The 21,957-nt window shown below is 35.2% G+C and overlaps 2 protein-coding genes across 24 annotated transcripts; both read left to right on the forward strand.

The window, feature by feature from the left end:
* Positions 1-213: 213 nt before the first annotated feature.
* LOC131662624 (protein LEO1 homolog) lies at positions 214-21,539 on the forward strand. 23 transcript variants are annotated; one of them, XM_058932467.1, is made up of 21 exons: positions 214-398; positions 614-912; positions 3,084-3,216; positions 3,309-3,494; positions 3,854-4,030; positions 5,106-5,237; positions 5,314-5,493; positions 5,573-5,701; positions 5,830-5,934; positions 6,064-6,309; positions 6,987-7,124; positions 7,321-7,481; positions 13,104-13,392; positions 15,073-15,633; positions 16,151-16,268; positions 16,351-16,543; positions 16,665-16,783; positions 16,897-17,066; positions 18,011-18,205; positions 18,282-18,911; positions 18,986-21,539. In XM_058932467.1, exons 1-11 carry the CDS (start codon positions 300-302, stop codon positions 7,116-7,118), a joined length of 1,818 nt encoding a protein of 605 aa, XP_058788450.1. In that variant the 5' UTR covers positions 214-299; the 3' UTR covers positions 7,119-7,124; positions 7,321-7,481; positions 13,104-13,392; positions 15,073-15,633; positions 16,151-16,268; positions 16,351-16,543; positions 16,665-16,783; positions 16,897-17,066; positions 18,011-18,205; positions 18,282-18,911; positions 18,986-21,539. The 23 variants fall into 23 exon arrangements, with proteins under 23 accessions (XP_058788450.1, XP_058788451.1, XP_058788444.1 ...); XM_058932468.1 differs by having other exon boundaries at positions 16,154-16,268; XM_058932461.1 differs by having other exon boundaries at positions 15,073-15,580.
* LOC131659457 (protein LEO1 homolog) lies at positions 16,463-21,138 on the forward strand. Its single transcript, XM_058928646.1, has 7 exons — positions 16,463-16,543; positions 16,897-17,031; positions 17,891-17,917; positions 18,011-18,110; positions 18,261-18,448; positions 20,090-20,164; positions 21,004-21,138. Exons 1-7 carry the CDS (start codon positions 16,463-16,465, stop codon positions 21,136-21,138), a joined length of 741 nt encoding a protein of 246 aa, XP_058784629.1.
* Positions 21,540-21,957: the final 418 nt, after the last annotated feature.

Below are 21,957 nucleotides of genomic sequence, written 5' to 3' on the forward strand. Positions count from 1 at the left end.
TTTAGGAGAAATTGTGTAATATTTTTATTAGAAATTTATAATTAATATTTTCGTTGTTTTGTTTTAAGACAATTTTCTATTAACGTATTTTTTAACACGTAAGCTTTACCCTAATTTTTTTTAATGAAATAACACTTCATACTTCATATCTGATGTGTTTTATTATTAATTAATTTATGTAACTTCTAGAAAATATAAATGTCAGTTGTTTTCGCTGAGAGCAACACCATCATTTTGCTTTAAACGGTGCTGCTGAAAAACCCCTCACTTTCCCTCCGAAACACAGAGCGCACAGAACGATGGCAGGAGAAGAAAAACGACACCAGATGATGCAGAATCTCTTCGGAGATGAATCCGACGAGGAAGATGAACTCGAATCCAATCCTCAACTCAATTCCGTAAGATCATCGTCCACTCCGTATTTCCATTATCAACTCACCATTTCCATTATCTCAATATTTTTTTCCATACCCTAGCTTAATTCCGTTTCTTCCTGAAGCATCGCTTAATCTATTTGCTTCAAATTCGATTGTATCTGTGTTGGAAGATTATATTCAAACTTTCGAAATTCAAAATTTTACAACTGAATTTTCTGGAATTTTGTTTTTTGCAGGATGAAGGAGAGGGAGAGGTAGGCCAAGACGGAGAAGGAGAAGGAGAAGTTGAAGGACAAGGAGAGGTGGAAATAGAGAGTGAAGGGGAGATGGCGCAGATTTCTCGGGAGATTGAAGTGGAGTTTGGTGATCAGAGAGAAGAAGAGAGTGGAGCTAGGGATTCGGATAGTGATGCTAAAGATGATTATAGTCAGCGCGTTGTTACTAGCCGGCGTAGGGATGTTGTTGAAAGTGGATCTGAGGAGAATCATTTCAATGAAAATGATGGCGAAGAAGTTGATGCAGCTAGAAGCCTAAGGTAATCCTCCATCTAGTTTTTTGAGGAGTTAACCACATTTTTGTGTATTTTTTTTTTTTTTTTATGGTTTAGTTAATCTTTGTTTGTGTGTTGTTGAATTTGTTTGTTTTTTATGGGATGAAATATTTTGTTTATAGCAATGATGTTTTTGCCACAATAGGGATCTTCCATAAGTTTATTTCCGAAGATGTATTTATTTGCGCAAATTTGTTGTCGGGATGTAAACTTTTGGATGATATTATGTTTGGAATTAAACATATGGAATGTACCGGTGTAGTGGCTAAAACAAGGGTGTCAAAAACTATGGGCCCTATTATGTTATGCTATTGAATGCGAGAGAATCCGTACTAAGCTTCGTTGGCGTTTATAAATCTACAATGAAATTGATGATTGACATAGAAGAAGATGGAGAGATGGCGGGCTACTTGGTTAATTGAACTAGGTTTTGTTACTCGTATATATTGTTGTTCTTAGTGTTTATGCAACTTTACGATGGGATCTAATAATGTTTTGTTATTAATCAAGACTTAGGCTTTGTTTGGATTAATGGGATCTGATAATGTTTTGTTATTGATGAAGACTTAGGCTTTGTTTGGATTGATGAAATCAGGTGGAGCGGGTGGTATGGAATGAAATGGAGTGGTATTCCATTGTTTGGATGGTTTAAAATCGGATGGAGCGGAACAAAATGAATTGGTATGCATTCCATTTCATTCCATCATTTATCACCATATTTCTTTCCCTTCGATTTGGGTGGAATGAAGAATTTGTCTCGTTCCGTCCTAAAATTTCCAAACAATGGAATGGAATTTTCATTCCGCGCCGCTTCATTCAACTCAGCTCCTTTCCATTCCGCTCTCTTCATTTTGTGATATCCAAACATAGCCTAAATTCAGTTGATTTTTTTTTTAAACAATTGCACGTATAAAAAAGAAAAGTTGAAATGTTACATTAACCAAGTCTTTTAAGATACAGAATTTCAATTTTCACACAAGTTGAAATTAGTTTTGAGCCCAATTTTTTCTAGAGTGCTATCTTATCGTAGAATAGAAAGTTGAAATGTCTTAAAACCACAATTAGTCTTCAAAAATATAGTGTTTGACATAAGTTGGAATCAGTTTCTAGAGCTCAATTATTTCTAAAGCGTTCTCATATTTTGAAATATTTAAGTTAATTTTGTAAGTTAGGAACTAGATATTTAAGAAGTTCCACAAATAAAAAACTGAGTATAAAAAAGAAGTGAAGTGATTTGGTCCCAATATTCCTTTTCCCCTCCTCAGCAAACTCTCAAACCCTAGTCGTTGTTTTGCTTCCCCGTGTCCTCTCTTCTCACCATCAGGAAAAAAATAACTTGCACACAATAGCTTTAGAGATTGAACACCCTGAGAATGAAAGATAGAGAAATAAACTTACGCGCAACACAGAGACAAAAGCCGAGAGGGGCTTCTGGGTTGCAAGGACTTGCAAACGCAAATGTAGAGAGCCACAGCGTCCGGCCCCCAAGGCTTAACATTACCAATAGTAGTCGATTCTATGTTTCCTCGAGGAAATCACACAAATTTCACCCGGGTAATCGCTCTTCTGCTGATTGGCCACGATCCTCGAGTGTGAGAGTTGCGCCTCAGAAACCCCCAACAAGAAGGTTTCACTTTGCGTCGAAGTTACAATCCTTCCAGCGACGGCGCGGGTATTAACTGTCTAGATTTTTATATGATTTCGATCAAGATAGATCTGATGACATTATTATTTTTGTAATGTGTAAATTTGCTGCCCCAAATGACCCATCAATTATTGCATTGAGATTTCTAATGGATGATGAAACTTCCTTTTCTGTTTTATATATTAGCAGAAACTCATGAATTTAATACCTAGTTATTGAAATTAAATACCAATGGAATCTATGATTTTGTAAGTGCATTTCATTTCAGTATTATACAATTTATAATTGATTATATCTGTGGGTGAGTCTAATTTGCAGGACGGGTTGGCTGTGTTGTTCTGTTTCTTATTCTTTGTGTTGATATGCATGTTTTAAAAAGTTATCCTGAATTAGAGGATCAAATAGAACATAGAAAATTACCGATGACCAAAAATTTATCATGCACAATTCTTTTATGTAGCACAACATTGACACTGAGAAATTGTCATTTTTTTTATCTAAAAAAATATAGCGGGTCACCTAGAGATGAGAATGATCAAACTCGTGATTTGCATTCTGCCCCGGAAATCCGTGATGTATTTGGTGATTTTGACGATGAAGAGGAGGGGTATGCAGCTCAGCAGGACATTGGACAAGATTCAAATGTGAGTGTTAGGTGTCAATATTGACGTATTTCATTTACATGCTTATTGTTCAAGTTATAAGAATTAATTATTTAGTTGATTTCTTGTTATAGAGATATCCAGCGGATGCAGAAGGGAGTTACGGAAAGAGTCTGAGACCAGAGGATATACTTGCTGATGAAGATCATCAATATGAATTAGAGGAGGAAAACATTGAAATGAAAACTAAAGATAAGCCCCTTGGGCCCCCCTTGGAGTTAGAGATTCCATTACGTGAACCACCAGCTCTTCCTAATAAGGTCTGCCTTGTGTGAGACCTGTGTTTTATATGTTATTTTTAAGATGAAGCTGGTTAAAACATTACGTTTCTACTCTTCTTTTGCATACTTTAAATTTTGTGTTAGTTTAAGGTTGTTATTTGTATCAATGAATGTATGTATTTTGAAATGTTTATAGGAACATCAAAGTTTTTTGATAAATTTCTGATGTTATGTTTGGTGAACGTGTCCCAAGTGATAAGAATTCAACAAGTTTCAATAAAAACGTTATAGTGAATAGATTTTGACATTTGGTATCATTCTATTGAGACCTAACTACAAATAGAACACATTTATTGTTTGATATGCATTCCTGTAAACATCTCTCATATCTGTGGCAGATGAACTTGATTAAAGTTTCCAATATCATGGGTATTGATCCAAAACCTTTTGATCCTAAAACATATGAGGAAGAGGATACCTTTGTAACTGATGAACTTGGAAACAAGAAGCGCATACACTTGGAGAACAATATTGTACGTTGGAGAGAAGTCAAAAATCCTGATGGCACAACTTCTGTAAGTAATTGTATACTATTTTAGTTTTTATATTTATTTTTATATTCCTTCTTTTACATCCATGGTAACATTTACTCTCTTAGTTGTAGCAAGAATTAGGTGGGGTTGGCTATATGGACTATACAATGCCACTGTGTTCTATCCCGGACCATTTCTAGATTTAAACCATTTAATTCCAAATCTTTTTTAGTGGTTTGGTCCAGTGTTATCAAATATCCGCAATTGCGGTGCTGCTATAGGTTGTCAATAGCGCGCAATAGCACTGCTATAGCGGCATAGTGTAACGGCACGGCCCCTCACGGATACGCTTTTGGTCTGCGAAGCGCTATTGACGATAGCGGTCATAGCCGCTGCTAAAATCGCTGTCGTAGTGGCACTAGGGTGGTGCAATAGCGGCGTCATTGTGATTTGATGGCTGCTATTCTCAATTTGGAGCAAAATCGTAAGCTCTAATATTTTGAAACATAATATTTTTTTTTTTTAGTCTTCACAATACGGTCATCCTGCTATCCACTATGCAACTATAGCATTTTAGGGGTTTGGCGCTACACGCCGCTATCCGAGATTAACAACCTAGATGCTATAGTTGATATACATAGCGGTTTTTGGCCTTGCCGCAATTGTAATTACCAGCCGATAATACGGGGTTTTCCGCTGTAATCCGCTATAACGGTGCCACAAATTGTCTGGTATGGTGGGATTTTGGCTCTCCGCCATCCGCCATGGACAACACTGGTTTGGTCTGTTTTTTTTAATAATTTTTTTATATTAATTATTCATCTCCCTTTTGCTAATGTTATAATGTCTTCTCACGAATCATATTTCAAGATAGTGACATAACAAATAGCAAATGGCATTTAATATGTATTACTGGTGATAATGGTGCAGAAAATCTACCTATTGAATGTGCAATACATTTTCTTTTGCATTAATGCTTTTTTTATTAGGAGTATTGGCAAAATGAGTTCATGTGTTCTTATTTATTGTTAAATGGTTTTCAACCTTTTAAGGGCAGCTTAGTTTCAGTTGCACTACATCACTTATTTTGTAGTAAAAAGATATTATTCATGATCAGGTTGAAAGCAATGCTCGATTTGTAAGGTGGTCTGATGGTAGTCTTCAGTTGTTAATTGGGAATGAAGTTCTTGACATATCAGAGCAGGATGCCCAGCATGATCAATCACATCTTTTCCTTAGACATGGAAAGGTGAATTTCATTTTTCTTATAACATGTTTGATGATTTACTTTTTCCCCTCAATGGACCATGTGTACTTTCTTACAGGGAATCCTGCAATCACAAGGAAGGCTATTACAGAAAATGAGATTTATGCCATCTTCCTTGTCCTCAAATTCTCATCGGTTGTTGACTGCTATTGTTGACTCAAGGCAGAGGAAGGCTTATAAGGTTAAAAACTGTTTTACAGACATTGATCCTGAGAGGGAAAAGGAGAAAAAGGAAAAGGTATAATCAATCATACAAATTAGTCACATACTTATATTTTGTCTCAAATACAATAGTCTAATTTCCCTATCATTTCCAGGCTGAAAGTCAAATTATTAGGGCTAGCGAACTGCTTAGCCGTAAGCGTGACAAGGTGAATAAAAAATATACTCCAACTGACAGGAGGCGTCAACTTTCTCCTGGGTTTTTAGAGGATGCATTGGACGAGGTATAAATTTAGGAATTGTTGCTGGAGACTCTACTGTCTTTTAGATGTTACATATTTGCTGCAATATTCTCTAAGCATCTACTTAAACTGTGTCAGTTCCATTATTTATCGACCTTCCCTTTCTTCAGGATGATGAAGCAGATTACTACGATCCTCGTCGTAAACAGCGTCACTTTGAGGACGAATTGGAAGCTGAAGTCCGGGCAGAGAAAAGGATTATGAATGCTAGGAAGGTATTATTATTGTCTTTCAGAGTTGTACTTTTCGTTGATGATATTTGTATTAACATTAGTAATGAGGGTTATATTGTTGATTATATTTGTATTAACATTAGTAACGAGGGTTAATATCTGGAATTCTAGTCACAGGGACCAAAGAACATCCCTCGTAAGTCATCTATTCCACCAGCAAAATCCTCACGGAATCCATTGGGTTACCCATATGAGAGAGAGGAATCTGAATATGAAACTGATGAAGACGAAGAAGAAGAAATACCTCATTCACGTACGAGGGATGATGATACTGAGCCGGAATATGAGGACTCCGAAGAAGATGATGAAGAAACCGGTCAAGCCGATGCTGCTGCTTCAGACGAGGAAGAAGAGGAGGTACTGAAATATTTTATTGTATAATAATTTTCTTTAATTTTGGACTCCATAGTTATTTCTAATTATTTTCCGTTTACTTCTTGTCAGTGCACCATTTTCCTTGGTTCGTAAAAACCAATTTTATCTTTGTTTAGTTGACTATTTTTGTATCTCCGGATAGGGTGAAACTTTTGTGTACATATGTTTGGATCCTTATGTGCCTTGAATCAAGTCGGGAACTTCAGAAGTAGGGGGTGGCCATGGGTTTGCATTGGCTTGGGTTACGGAAAACTCAGATCCAAACCAATCAAATTTGATTGCTTTTGATTTAAAAATGGGTAACTGACCCGCAAACTCAATATTCGAATTGGTTTGGGTCATCGGGTTTAATAATTTGAAGAGTATGATGAGAAACTGGCCCATACGAGATTTGCGATAGTATCAAGATATTATTATTTTTCTTTTTGTAAAGATACGTCAACCTTTGAATTAGGAAATCAATCAAAGGTTGATATATTAACATATCAATGATTTGTTAAGCATTAATTATTACACTATCCCTGTTTTTTTTGGTTCTGTTTAATTGTACATGTCTGTTAGGTTGCTATCTACAGGCATGCACTAATGCACTAATGTTGTAAATAAGTTATTAACTAACATTGTTATGGTTTTAATACTATTTTGATGGTTACTTGCAGGAACCGAAGCATAAGAGTCGGGATTTAAAAGGTAAGGTCAAAAGGAAGGGGTTTGGATCTGAAGAACACTCTCTTCCTAGAAAACCAACCAATCGGCGAATGACCATTGTGTCTGACAGTGACGACGAATGAAACTCTGTAAGTCAGGTTTTCATTCTGTGCTGCCTTAACATAATATAATTCATTATTGTGATTGCGTCCTTGCCGCGAGATGTGAACCATTTGTTTTGCTGGCATAAGAGAGAACCTTTTGCTATTTTCTCCTCCACATTTTCTATTCATTTTTGTCATCGATTTTCGGGTATGAAATTAGCTTCGCTGTTATTTGTTTCAGGTTATTGCTATTGGAATTTGGAAGGAGCAATGCTTTTTGCTGCAGCACAAGCTGAGATGACGACTCGTTTTGCTTTTTCCCTCTTCTATATTCATGCTTATACAAACTTAAGTTTTAAAGTTATAGACACATCAAGAAGAACCACAGGCACACATCAATTGGTAATTTGTCTCAGGTCTTGTTGTATGTTTATATTTCCAAAAACAATGGTCAAATCTTCTCCATAAAGTTGCTAAGCTATATGGAAAGTGATAGGGTGATCAAATCCAATAAAAACTGCAATCTGATAAAAAAAAACTGAATATTTTTTTATGTGTTTCGATTCTCTTTTATGAAAACCGTTTAGATCGGATTGGATTTTTGTTGTATGTTTGGATCCAGAAATGTAGTAAATCGGGGCCAAATTATTTGACTATATTTGTATGTATTTACATAAATGAGATGTGTTGAAATACGAGAGACTAAGAGACATTTGAATAAACCGTGTGTTTTGAAAAGCACTACGGAGACTTTATTATATATAGAGATTATAGCTAATTACATGATATAGTCGATGTGAGACTATTCTATATACAAATATTGTTAATACTATATATTTACAAATATCAACACTCCCCTTAAGCTTGAGCTTATAAGTCAAAAGCACCAAGCTTGTTACATATATAATTAGATCTGGGACTTTGCAGGGATTTTGTAAACACATCTGCCAATTGATCATTAGAGTTGAAAAAGCTTGTGACGGTGTCGTTTGATTCAATCTTCTCTCTGACAGTGACAGTCTATCTTAATATGTTTGGTCCTTTCATGGAAGACTGAATTTGAAGCAATGTGCAATGCAACTTGATTATCACAAACAAGTGTCATTGGTCTTGCTTCTTCAATTTGAAGTTCTTTGAGCAACTGTTTTTACCAAATGAGTTCACATGTTGCCATTGCTATGGCCCTATATTCTGCCTCGACGTTTGATCTTGCAACTACACTTTGTTACCTTTTTAGGATATAAGGTTTCCTCCGACAAGTACACAATACCCAAAGGCGGGTCGTCTATCAATGAGTGACCCTGTCCAATCAGCATCAGAGTATCCAACTATCTTAGTATGTCCTTTATCTTCATACATTAGACCCTGGAGCACATTTGATGTATCTCAGAATTCGGATAACAACATCCATGTGTTCCCGACAAGGAGAATTTAAGATTTGGCTTACCGTTGTGACAAATTTTCGGACGAGTGACTGTGGGATAATTCAACTTTTCAACCAATCTCCTATACCTTTCTTAGTCAGATAAAGACTCCATGATTGGATAGTAGTTTGACACTTGGATTCATAGGAATGTCAAGGGGTTTAACATTCAACAAACCTGTTTCTTTTAAAATATTCATAGCATATTTTCGCTGAAAAATCACCAAACCATCTTTATATTGGGCTACCTCAATACCCAAGAAATATCAGAGTTTATCAAGATCTTTTGTCTGAAATTGATTCGACAGATGCTTCAACTGGAGTATTTCCTACTGATCACTACCAGTTATAAAAATATCATCTACATTCACAATAAGATAAATACACCCTCGGGCTGAGTGACGATAAAAAACAGAATGGTCAGCTTCACTACGGTTGATACTAAACTGTTGTACTACAATACTGAATCTGCCAAACCAAGCTCTCGGAGATTGCTTAAGACCATAAAGAGACCGGTGTAGCCTACACACCATATTCAATGACTCCCCCTGAGTAACAAACCCAGGTGGTTGCTCCATATATACTTCCTCTTCAAGATCACCATGCAAAAATGCCTTTTTGATGTCAAGTTGATGAAAAAGTCAATGTCGAATGGTTGCAATGGCTAGAAGGTCTAACAGATGCCATCTTGGTTACAAGTGAGAAGGTATCACTATAATCCAACCCAAAAATTTTAGTGTAAGCGAGCTTTAAATCGATTAATCTTACCATCTAGACCAACCTTCACTGTATAAAGCCAACGACAATCTACTAAAAATCTCCCAGGGGGTAGAGGAACCAGTTCTAATGTACCCTTGCTTTGAAGAGCACACATATTATCAATCATTGCTTGCCTCCGCTCAGGGTGAGATAATGTTTCACCTATAATTTTAGGAATAGAAACAGAAGACAAAGAAGTATACTGCAAAAGGGAAAAATGATGATAACATAAATCAATATAATGTGGAGAAGGATTTCGTGTTTGATGCATACCTTTTCGAAGGACAATCGAAAGATCGGACTCAGGTTGTTGGATCGGGTTTGGTGATGGCGAGAACGTAAGTGAAGAGTCTGCAATGACCTCAGAGACAGGTACGTCCTCAGGGACATTTACGGCCTCAGGGACAGGTATTGGTTGACGATATGTTTGAAGTAGGCGAGAAGTGGGGGGGTCAACTGTAGGGGTATAGTGGGCCAAGTTCCCTAGTATGATGGGGAACAATGGCAGATGAGACTTCTAGAAGAGGCGTGGGAGTACTTTCTTGAAGAGGTTCTGAAGTTACTTGGCTTGAAATATGGAACCGACTCGAAGAAGGTAGCATCGGCCGATACGAGGTATCGTTGTAAAGTATGTTAATAGTAATGATAATTTTTTTGGGATCGATGATAACCAAGAAAGACACACTTTAGTGATCGAGCTGATAGTTTATCAAGATCAGGAGATGAATTATGTACAAAAAATGTATATCCGAAGACTCGGGGAGGAATTAGGTGAAGTGGAGAATTGAAAAAAAGGATTGAATGAAGGATTTTGTTGTTAAGGACATAAGAGAGCATGCGATATATAAGGTAACATGCCGTTAGCACATCATCCCCCAAAACCGAAGTGGAACATTACCATGGAGAAGTAGGGTCCGAGTGGTTTCTATGAGATGCCGATTTTTGCGTTCGGCTACCTTGTTTTGTTGAAGTGTATAAGGGAAAGATGTTTGGTGGAGAATACCATTGCTGGACATAAAAGTTTGAAATTGTTGGGATAAGTATTCACGAGCATTATTACTTCTTAAGGTACGAATAGACACACCAAACTGAGTTTTTATTTTCTTTATAAAATTATTCAAAAATAAAAAATAATTCAGATCTATTTTTCATTAAAAATAACCACATGCAACGTGAAAAATCATCAATAAAGGTGACAAAATACCTAGACTCTAAAGTGTATACGCGAGGGACCCCAAACATCGGAGTGAACTAAGGGTCCGTATGATTCAACGAAGGGGAGGTGGGGGGAAAGAATTTAATAGAGGGGAGGGGAGAGAATTTAATTAAATATATGTTAGGTTCAAAGAAGGGGAGGGAGGGGAGAGATTTTTAACAAATGTATGTTCGGCTCACAAGGGGAGGGGAGGGATTTTAAAATCAATTTACCTTTTTATTTTTATAAATATTGTTATTTGTACTTACTAAAAATAATTCTAAATAACGAGGAAATTTCACCAAATAAAAACTTGTTCATTCATAAACCATACTGTAACAATAAAAAACAATACACATTAGTTGATCGTGATGATTCATATAATCCAATAAAACAATTTCTATAATTAAAAATAGATAAAATAATATTAGAATGTTAAAAATATTGTACAAATAATATTAGACTTAAAATCTATATTTATAACATAAATATACTATATTTGTATATTATTATTACTATTAATAATATAATAAAAAAACCTTATTACTATTATATATTGTAAATAAGAACTGATATAAGTCTGTTATTATTATAAAAAAATAATAAAATATCAAAAAGGGAAATTCAACAAAATAAAAAGGAAAAAAATTCACCTGAGAGCAACGCACAAATAGCAACCGCACAATAGAAGAAAAATGAAACGTGAAATAACACGGAGAAAAAATTTAGTCTTTAATAATTCAATAAGGACAATCTTGAATTTAAAAAAATAATTGAGGATAAAATAGGGAAATAATAAAATTATGATTAATGAATCTTCCCTCCCCTCCAAATTCCTCCGATTTGGAAGAGAGCAAAAAGTGAGTTTAGGAGGGATTTTGCTCCTCTCCCTTCCACTTATAAAAAATGAACCAAACACATATATTTCTAAATATTTTCTCCCTTCCCCTCCCCTCCCCTCCATCTACTCCCAACCAAACAGACCCTAAAGCAAAAGAGGACGAAACTCGTTTATTGACTCGATTGGAAAATTGATTACGAGCGTATTTCCCTAACTGACAGGACTCAATGTAAGTTAGATACCTTCGATAAATTTGATACCAACTTATGTAGTTTGGGAAGATTGGAATGACCTAACTGAGCATGGATAGTGAGTGAAGATCTTTGGTTGAGCATGTCTGAGATGACACTGAAAGGTAATAAAGTTCTTGAGACTCATATCCGATGCCAACTGTTCGTCCCGAACTCCGATCCTGCAGGTTAACATTACTGTTAGTGAAGGTGACAATACAATCAAGAGAACGAGTTAAACGACCGATGAAAGTAAATTAAATGGACAATTAAGTAACATATAGAACAGAAGTAACACATAGAGATGATAGAATTTAAACATTACGAATTACTAGTGTGTGCATCAGAAGCAGTAGAATTTGAGTTCTAATATTCTGATACCACTGGGGGAAATCATTGTAGTTTGGCGTAAAGAGAAAATATCACGCGAAACGGGTGAAAAAGGATCTGTTTGAACTCGATTATAATTTTTCGTGAATCGAAAATAAAATCTGAGACTGGATCTAGAATAGTTGCACGGTGGCGAGTGGGGTGGTGGAAAAGTTATCGGGATTGGAGGAGGCGCTTCTGTCGGAAGGTCGCCAGAAATGATAGCGGCGGCGGCGGTAGTTTGGTGGTGACCGGAGAAATTCAAAAACTGATGCCGGAATGCGTCACGACAGTGTAAGGAAGGCAAACCGGAGTTATGACACAGTTTGTCAAAAATTTCTCACCGGAAGACAGTGGGTCAACCGGATAAAATACGGTGAGGGGTTGTCTCTCAATAATCTCTGGATACCATGTTAAAATACGAAAGACTAAGAGCTCATTTAAAAATATTCTTAAAATACGAAAGACTAAGGGCTCATTTAAAAATATTATAGTTAATTACATTCCGCATACAAATATTCTTAACTCTATATATTTACAAATTTCTAACAAAATGTATTTAATCTTAGTATTCTCTAATGATTTTTTCTTTTGAAATATTCATGGGATGATTTTTCCATAGTGTTCTCTAATAATTTTTTGATAACAAGTAACTTCAGTTCATGTCTCAGTTTATGTTTTTCTCTTTAAGCTTATTTAAATTGCGAGCTTAAATAAATAATTATTTCATAATGACCTCCTTAACAAATGATATCTACACATAATTTGCCTTTGCCCTTTTTTATTGTCAACTCTCCTTTAAAACTTTGTCTTTTTCAGTCCTACACTTCATTTTTTACACCATTCAGCTTTTAGCATTTAAAATAACAATCTCATTGTGATAGTAATAGTACAATTTGAGGCGTGAACATCTTCTATAATCTATCTTAATATAAGAAAAGGAAATGCTGTAGAAATTTCTATATTACCCCTTATTTGTTAAACATCATGTGTTTAAAATGGGAACATTTGATGTAATATTCTTACTTTTTGCCATAATCTCAGTATAGTTTTTCCACTACAAACTCACCATTTCCATAATCTCAATATATTCGCTTGATGTATTTGTTTCAAATTCAATTGTTTATTATGTGTTTCGATGATTATATTCGAACTTTCGAAATTCAAAATTCACAACTGAATTTTTCTGTAATTTTTTTTTTTGCAGGATGAAGTATTAGGGAGAGGTAGGGCAAGAAGGAGAAGTGGAAGGACAAGGAGAGGTGGAATTAGAGAGTGAAGGAGAGAGGGAGCAGATTTCTCAAAGAGATTGAAGTGGAGGTTGGTGACCAGAGAGAAGAAGAGAGTGGAGCTAGGGGTTCGGATAGTGATGCTAAAGATGATTATAGTCAGCGCATTGTTACAAGTAGGCGGAGGGATGTTGTTGAAAGTGGATCTGAGGAAAATCATTTCGATAAAAATGACGGTGTAGAAGTTGATGCAGCCAGAAGACTAAGGTATACCCATCTAGTGTTTTGAGTAGTTAACCAGATGGTTGTGTTTGTTGTTTTTTCTGGTTTTGTTACTCTTTGATTATGTGTTGGTGAATTTGTTTATTTTTTATGGGATGAAATATGTTTTTGCTACAACACTAGATCGTCCATAAGTTTACTTCCACAGATGTATTTGTTTGCACAAACTTGAGCAAGTCGGGGTAAGCAAAATAGCGCTGGAAGTAAACATATAGAAAGTGCTTGTGTAGTGGCCAAAACGAGGGTGTCAAAAACCGAGCCTCTATAATGTTATACTATTGAGAGCATGGTTATTAAAATCACGATCTAAATCTTAAAATCTTACGATTTTACGATCTCACTTACCCCCAACAACCTAGATCCTAAGTAGAATTGCGGTTGTAGTCAAATTATGAAAAAAAATGGTAGAACCAATGATTATGTGCGATTGACCAATCCTGGCCACCACCATTACAAGTCGAGAAGGATGACAAGATACAAAGGCGCAACAGTTTCAGTTCGGTGGCCTCCATTTTCTCTCGAATACACTTGCTTATGAAAATATCATGTAGAAATACTTCAAATATGTAGTATTATTTTCCGTTTAAGTAGCATCTTACGATTTTTCTTACCATCTTATGTTTTGCAATCTTGCTACCCCCTCTCGATCTTACAAAATTAATTGAGTAGGATATTCCGATCATAGTTACAATCTTATATTTTACGATCTTAGCATCACCTCCCGATCTTATGCAAGATCCCGATTTTGACAACCTTGATTGAGTGAATCCATGATAAGCACCGGTGGGATGGAAAAATCTTCAATGAAATTGACTATTGGCATAGAAGAAGATAAGAAGATGGGGAGACAACATGCTGTATAGTTAATTGAACTAGGTTTTATTAGTAGTATAAATTTGGTGTTCTTAGTGTATCTGCAACTTTATGGTGGGATCTGAACATGTTTTGTTATTGATTAAGATTAATTTCGGAGAGCCTTATTTTAACAATTGTATATATAAAAAAGAAAAGTTGAAATGTTACAATAAGAATAAGTCTTCTAAGATACATTTTTTTTTCAATTTTCACATAAGATAAAATTGGTATTATGAGCCCAAATTTTTCTAGAGTGCTATCTTATTGTAGAAAAGAAAGTTCAAATTTCTTAAAACGGCGACAAGTCTTCTAAAATAAAATGTTTGACATAAGTTGGAATCTGTCTCAGGAGCTCAATTTTTTCGAAAGCGCCCTCAGTTTTTGAAATACTACATTTAATTATTTTTGTAAGTTACAAACTAAATAAGAAACTGATCCAAACTGGACTAAGTTACTTGGCTGTGGGTTTGTGAGTCAAACACGTCCGATAAAATGAGAGAATGAGAATTTGTGGTATCCACTTCAATGCTAGTTGGATCTCTTTGCAAATTGCAACACGATACCAAACCTACACTTGGAATTTTGGTTTTGTGGTTAATGTGATTTAGACATCTAGTTAAATATTCTCGATTTCCTTGTGGTTTTGTGATTTTCTTTGGGATGATTTCTCTTGCCTGTGCAGTCCTTCTTGATTCTAATGTCTTTGCATGAATAAAATGTTATTTCAGTGATGCTGTAACTATGAGAATGTGATTTACTTTTTCTATTTGTCCCACCAAGTTTCTTATAGACGATGCCCTTTGTATGCAGGGTGTCTAGTCTATACAAATATGTCTTGTGTAGATTGTACAGATTGCATTAAAAATTTCCTTCAACCAAGTTGTCTGTGCACTTTTTTTCTATCATTGAATTTCAAATCCCACAAGCTTCAGATTAAGAGTATTAGAGTAATCCTTAGCAGCAGTGAAGTAAAAGAGTATAAAAAAGCAGCATTGATCTAATTTGGGCCAAAATACCCCATATTCCTTTTCTCCTCTTCTTTTGCTAACTCTCTGATCCTAGTCACTGTTTGGCTTCCGTATGCTATTTGGTCTCACCATCAAGAAAAAAAACAACTTGCACACCCAGAGAATTAGAAAGAGAAGGAAACTTGTGCAGAACATGCAAATTTCAGGGACTTGCAGACGCAGACACAGAGAGTAGCCACGTCCAGGCCCTGAGACTTAACATCACCAAACGGAGCCGTTTCTGATATTCTGCTGATTGGCCGCGATCCTCGGCCGTGAGAGTCGCCCCTCAGAAAACCCCCTGCAACAAGGTATAACTTTGCGTGGAAGTTACAATCCGCCCAGCAACGGCGCGGCCGCGCGGGTATTAACTGTCTAGCTTGATTTCAATCAAGATAGATCTGATGACATTATTATTTTTATAATGTGTAAATACAGAAAATATAACATGTGTATTTTGTCAATTTGCTGCTCGAAATGGCCAGTCAATTATTGCATTGAATTTTGTAATGAAAGATGAATTTCCTTTCTGTTCTGTGTTATATATATTCACATCATAAAAAATTTCATGAATTCAGTACCTAGTCATTGAAATTAAATACCATTGTAACCTTTGATTTTGTCGGTGCATTTCATTTCAGTATTTTACAATTTGTAATGATTATATCTATGTTTGACTATGATTTACATGACGGGTTGGCTGTGCTGTTCTGTTTCATATTGTTTGTGTTGATATGCATGTTTTAAAAATTTGTCTTAAATTAGAGGATCAATTAGAACATAGAAAATTACCGATGATCCAAGATTTAGCATGCACATTTTTTTATGTTGCACTACACATAGACTGATAATTTGTCCTTTTTTAAAATAAAAAAATATAGCAGGTCACCCATAGACATATATAAAACTCATGAATTGCATTCTGCCCTGGAAATTCGTGATGTATTTGATGACGAAAAGGAGGATATGGGGTATGCAGACAATGAACAAGATTTAAATGTAGGTGTCAATAATGCCATATATTTTATTTATACTTTTTCAAATTTTAAGAATTAATCATTTAATTGGTTTCCTGTTGTAGAGATATCCTGCGGATGAAGAAGGGACTTATGGAAAGAGCCTGAGACGTGAGACCAGAGGATATACTTGTTGATGAAGATCATCAATATGAATTAGAGGAGCAAAACATTGAAATGGAAACTAAAGATAAGCCACTTGGCTCCTCCTTGGAGTTAGAGATTTTATTACGTAAACCACCAGCTCTTCCTAATAAGGTCTGCCTTGCGTGAGAGACTTGTATACTTAAGACATTTGGTTTCTATTTTTCTTTTTGCATACTTAAGTTTTTTGTTAGTTAAAAGTTGGCATTTAAATCAGAGAAAATGTATTTTGAAGTGTTTACAGGAACATCAACATATCGTTTTGGGAGGTTTTTTGATAAATTTCTGATGTTGTGGTCGGTGAAAGTGAACTAGATGATGAGAATTGAGCTTGAACAAGTTTTGATAAAAAGGGTATGGTGAATAGGTTTTGGCATATGATATCACTCTATTGGAACCTAACTACAAATAGAACACATTTGTCATATGACATTCATTCATGTGACCGTCGCTCATATTTGTGGCAGATAGACCTGATTAAAGTTTCCAATATCATGGGTGTTGATCCAAAACCTTTTGATACTAAAACATACGAGGAAGAGGACACCTTTGTAATTGACGAACTTGGAAACAAGAAGCGCATACGCTTGGAAAACAATATTGTACGTTGGAGAAAAGTCACAAATTCTCAACTTCTGTAAGTAATTGTATACTATTTTTAGTTTTTTTTTAATATTCTTTCTGTGAGTATTGTATACTATTTTAGTTTTTTTGCATGCTAATACGATCACCCATTTTCAATTAACTCTTGAGGATTGGGATGATGAACATCCTGAAATTCTTGTGCATACTTTTTATTTTCTTCTTTTACATCCATTGTAACTGTTAACATCTTAGATGTAATAAGAATCAAAGCTTTTGACAATTATTTGGGGTTAGCTATATGGATTATACGGCGCCATTGTATTCTATCTTGGACCATTTCTACATTTGAACCTAGGAATGTTAAAAAAAACGCTGAACCAAGAACCGAACTAAAGTTAAAATAATCGAACCATTATGTTTGGTTAGTGAACCGAATCTGTGTTGAACTAACACTTCTAGAACCTTAAAGCAGATGGCAAATAAACCGAACTGGAATTGAAAATGAAAAATGCTAAAAACAAGTTTAAAATTTTGTACTAACAAAAGGTATAATGGTTTGCTTCTTTAACAAATGGTTCGGTTTGGAAAAAACTGTCTTCTAACAGTTTTGTACGGTTCGGAATTCCAAATAGATATACCAAACCAACAAGTGGTTTGGTTTGGTTCTAGGTAATTTGAAACGGTTCGATTCAGGTGACCTTTTACTATGATTCGGTTTGATTTGGTTTTGGTAATATAATATTTTCTCATGAATCATTTTTATAGATAGTGCGTTTAACTTTAGATCTTTGTTAATGGTTTGACTTATTGTTTGAGGCATCAAATAGCCTAATTATGAAATGGCATTTAATGTGTATTACTGTTGATATGATGCAGAAAATTTACATGTTGAATGTGCAATATGTATTCTTTTTGCATTACTGTTTTCAATTAAGAGTGTTGGTAAAATGAGTTCTTGTATTCTGATTTATTGTTAAATGTTTTTCAACCTTTTAGGGCATCTTAGTTTCAGCTGCGCTACATAATTTATTTTGTAGTAAAAAATATTGTTCACGGTCATGTGAAAGCAATGCTCGTTTTGTAAGGTGGTCTGATGGCAATCTTCAGTTATTAATCGGGAATGAAGTTCTTGACATATCAGAGCAGGATGCCCAGCATGATTAATCACATCTTTTTCTAAGACATGGAAAGGTGAATTTCATTATTCTCATGACATGCTCAATGATTTACTATTTCCCCTTATCAGACTATGTGTACTTGCTTACAGGGAATCCAGCAATCACAAGGAAGGTTATTGAAGAAAGTGAAATTTATGCCATCTTCCTTGTCCTTGAATTCTCATCGGTTGTTGACTCAAGGCAAAGGAAGGTATATAAGGTTAAAAACTGTGCTATAGACATTGATCCTGAGAGGGAAAAAGAGGAAAAGGAAAAGGTATAATCAATCATATCATTTCCAGGCTGAAAGTCAGCCTATCAGGGCTAACGTAATTGGGCAGGGATTAAGTAACTTTACTGTTACCGTGACTTTGTGACTTTAGGCGATTATAAAGAATGGAAGATTAAAATATCTTATTTATTGAGAGAGAAAGATTGATTTAGTGAAAGATAGAAGAAAAGTTATCAAAGTTACAAAATGTCAAAGTCACCCAAACCCGGCCAGGTAGGGCAGCTGCCCAGGCTCCGCCCAACCTATTCCTTTATCGTCTGTCTTGAAGCAGTTGCCAATAGCTGTTAAGTAAGTCATGCTCGTCTTTTTCCTACCAATTTCATGAACTTTCAAAGATTCTTTGTTGCCGAGCTATTTCCATCGAAAGCAAAGATTGGCGTAAAATGTTTAAGCATCTTCTTTGAAATTATCTGATCACAATGACTAAAGCAAGAGTGGTGTAAATTGTGTAAGAGTCTTCTTTGTGTATTACTCAGAAAGATTTTTAGCTTAACAATCTAAAAATTGTCTCTTTTTAACTAGGGCTGGATGAAAAGCAAATTCAATGAAAGATTTTATAGCTTCAATCAGAGGTTCTTTGCCTTGGACGAATTGATGGAGAATTGGTGCTGAATTTGTCGTTTCGCGCTATATATGCCCACCAAGTGTTTGATAAAAGTTTTGAACCAAGGTTCTTCTTCTTTTATTTTGTTTTTGCTTTGCTGTATTTTTGATAATTGAACCTTGATTTGGGATGGTGCTTTTGGTATTGAATTCTTGAATTGCCACACTTGATGGATGTTGCTTTTTTTTGTTGATTTTTGAAGGTTATGTGAATTTGCTTATGGAGTGCTATTGCTATTTATCTTAGTAACATGTAGTTATAATTGTTGTAATTTATAATTCTTTAAGATTAATAGTGGATAGTGATTCAAGTTAATTGAATAAATGTTTCATTATCGGCCTACCAAACATAGTTTTGCTTAAAAAGTTGGCAATTACAAACAGTAGGCATTAGAACATCACATTAATTCATTAGAACATCACATTAATTCTTGCCTTGATGTAAATGACTAGATGTTCAGCATGATTTTTATGGTGTGTGTGAGATATGTTTCAAGCCCATGAAGGTTTTTAGTGCTAGAAGAATGCAGTAAAATATGTAGATTGTTTTGTACCTCTTTATGAGAATGTCAATTCTGGAGTGCAGAACTTTCCTTCTGTCGAAGAATAACCGTGTTCCTACTCCCTCCCTACAAAGATCATTCTCAGCTGAACCATACCTTGTGAAGCTGCAGATATAACATTAGATAAGGCTCATTTAATTCAAAATGCACCATATTAGGAAACAAAGAGGGCATATATCAAATACCGTCTTGGTCGAAAATTATGAAATCAGTAGCGGAGCCAGTGAAAACTTGCCCAGACTTTATAATTTTTCTAGCTTCGCCACTGGTTCCAACTGAGAAGAGGCGCCAACTTTCTCCTGGGTATTTAGAGGATGCTTTGGACGAGGTATAATTTTGAATTGTTCCTGGAGACAGTGCTGTCTTTTAGGTGTTATATAGTTGCTGAAATATTCTCTAAGCGTATCTTCCTACTTAAAGTGTGTCAGTTCCATTATTTATTGATGCTCCATTTCTTCAGGACGATGAAGCAGATTATTATAATTCTCGTCGTAAACGTCACTTTGAGGATGAGTTGGAAGTAGGGCTGTTCATGGTATGGTTCATAAGAAAAATTGAACCTAACCGAACCAAACCCTAGTAAAAATTAACTCGAATTGAACTGAACTGTTTCAATTTACTAAGAGCCGAACTGAACCAAAATTATTGGTTTGGTATACCGTTTTGAAATTCCGAACCGTACCATGACTCAATTTTTTGCACAGGACTTGCAGTTTTCTTGTCAGTTGTTACAGTGCGAGATAAAGATTTTTGTACATATATTGGGATCCTTATGTGCCATGATTCATGTCGGGAACTTCGGAAGTAGGGTGACCATGGGTTGGTTTTGTTTGGGTGGGAAAACTCGTATCCAAACCAAATAAATTTGACCGTTTTGGATTTGAAAATGGGTGATTAACCCACCAACCCAATATTCGGGCTGGTTTGAGTTGGGTCATCAAGTCTAATAGTTTTAAGAGTATGATGGAAAACTGGCCCTATGAGATAACTTCTGATAGTAACAAGATATTATATATATATTTTTATTTTCAAAAGATATCTCAACCGACGATGAGAAAATCAATGGTTGATATGTTAAACATATCCATAATTTGTTAAACATTACCTATTATCGACGGCTGATTTATTCATCTATCGTTAAGATTACTTTATCCTCTAAGTGAATTACTCCCTTAGCAAAATCACTTTATGTTATTGATACGGTAATATTCACGTGGGAGTATGGTTATATAGAATAGGAGAGGTATTTGTTTTGTTTATTTTTGGTAGAGTGACGAAGGACCACCTTTCGGCCATAACTCAATTTAATGCATGAATATTACTCAGCATTTCCATTTTGTTCAAATTCAATACTAATTCGATGGTTACTTGCAGGAAATGAAGCATAAGAGTCTAGATTTAAAGGGTAAGGTCAAAAGGAAGGGGTTTGAATCTGATGAAAAATCTCCTCCTAGAAAACCATCAACCAATCGGCGAATGACTGTTATGTCTGACAGTGATGATGATTGAAACTTCGCAAGTCTGATTTTCATTTTGTGTAGCCTTGACCTTAAATATATTGCATGAATTTGTTCCAAGTTAGTCATTCACTTTTTGATTCATATGTAAATTCCTCTATGATTCAGGATCTTGCAATTGGAATTGGAAGGAACATTGCTTCGGCTGCAGCACAAGCGAGACGACTCATTTGTTTTATCCCTCCTTATATTCTTGCCTATACAAACTAAAATTTTGAAGTTTTGGACACATCAAGAAGACCTTGAGGCACACTTTAATTGGTATTCTGTCTTGGGGCTATGTTGTTCACTATATTTGTAATGTTGATTAGAATAGCAGTGTAAATATATTTGTTTTCTGCATATTTTATTCCAAGGGAACCAGCTATAGCTGAGGAGTTTCTCAGTTCATCCCTTCCGCAAAAATAATTTACAAAAAATAATGCTATTAGTTTGTAAATTTCTATGGTTACATATGGTTTTCTATAGACTAAAGAATTGGTTTGAAGAATCTTAAAAAGTTCATATTTTTTGAAGATAAGAAGATACAAAGTTTCGTACGTTTGTTTCCAAAAGATGGTCGAATCCTCTCCATAGAAGTTACAAATTTATATGGAATTGCATGCCAACTTTTATGAAATTAAAGGGTCGCTCTAGTATGAACCATCTCAAAAGTGGTTTATATTTGACTCTTGATATTTAGATGAGTTTTGAAATTTTTTATTTATTTAAATTCCAAGTGGTATTTTATAATATTATTTAATCATTTTGGTGTTAATGGTTAAATTTCAAAGCTTAAAAAATTGGTCTCATGGGATGTTGAACCTAGGAA

The sequence above is a fragment of the Vicia villosa genome, linkage group LG3 (genome assembly GCF_029867415.1).
Source record: "Vicia villosa cultivar HV-30 ecotype Madison, WI linkage group LG3, Vvil1.0, whole genome shotgun sequence".
NCBI lineage: Eukaryota > Viridiplantae > Streptophyta > Magnoliopsida > Fabales > Fabaceae > Vicia > Vicia villosa.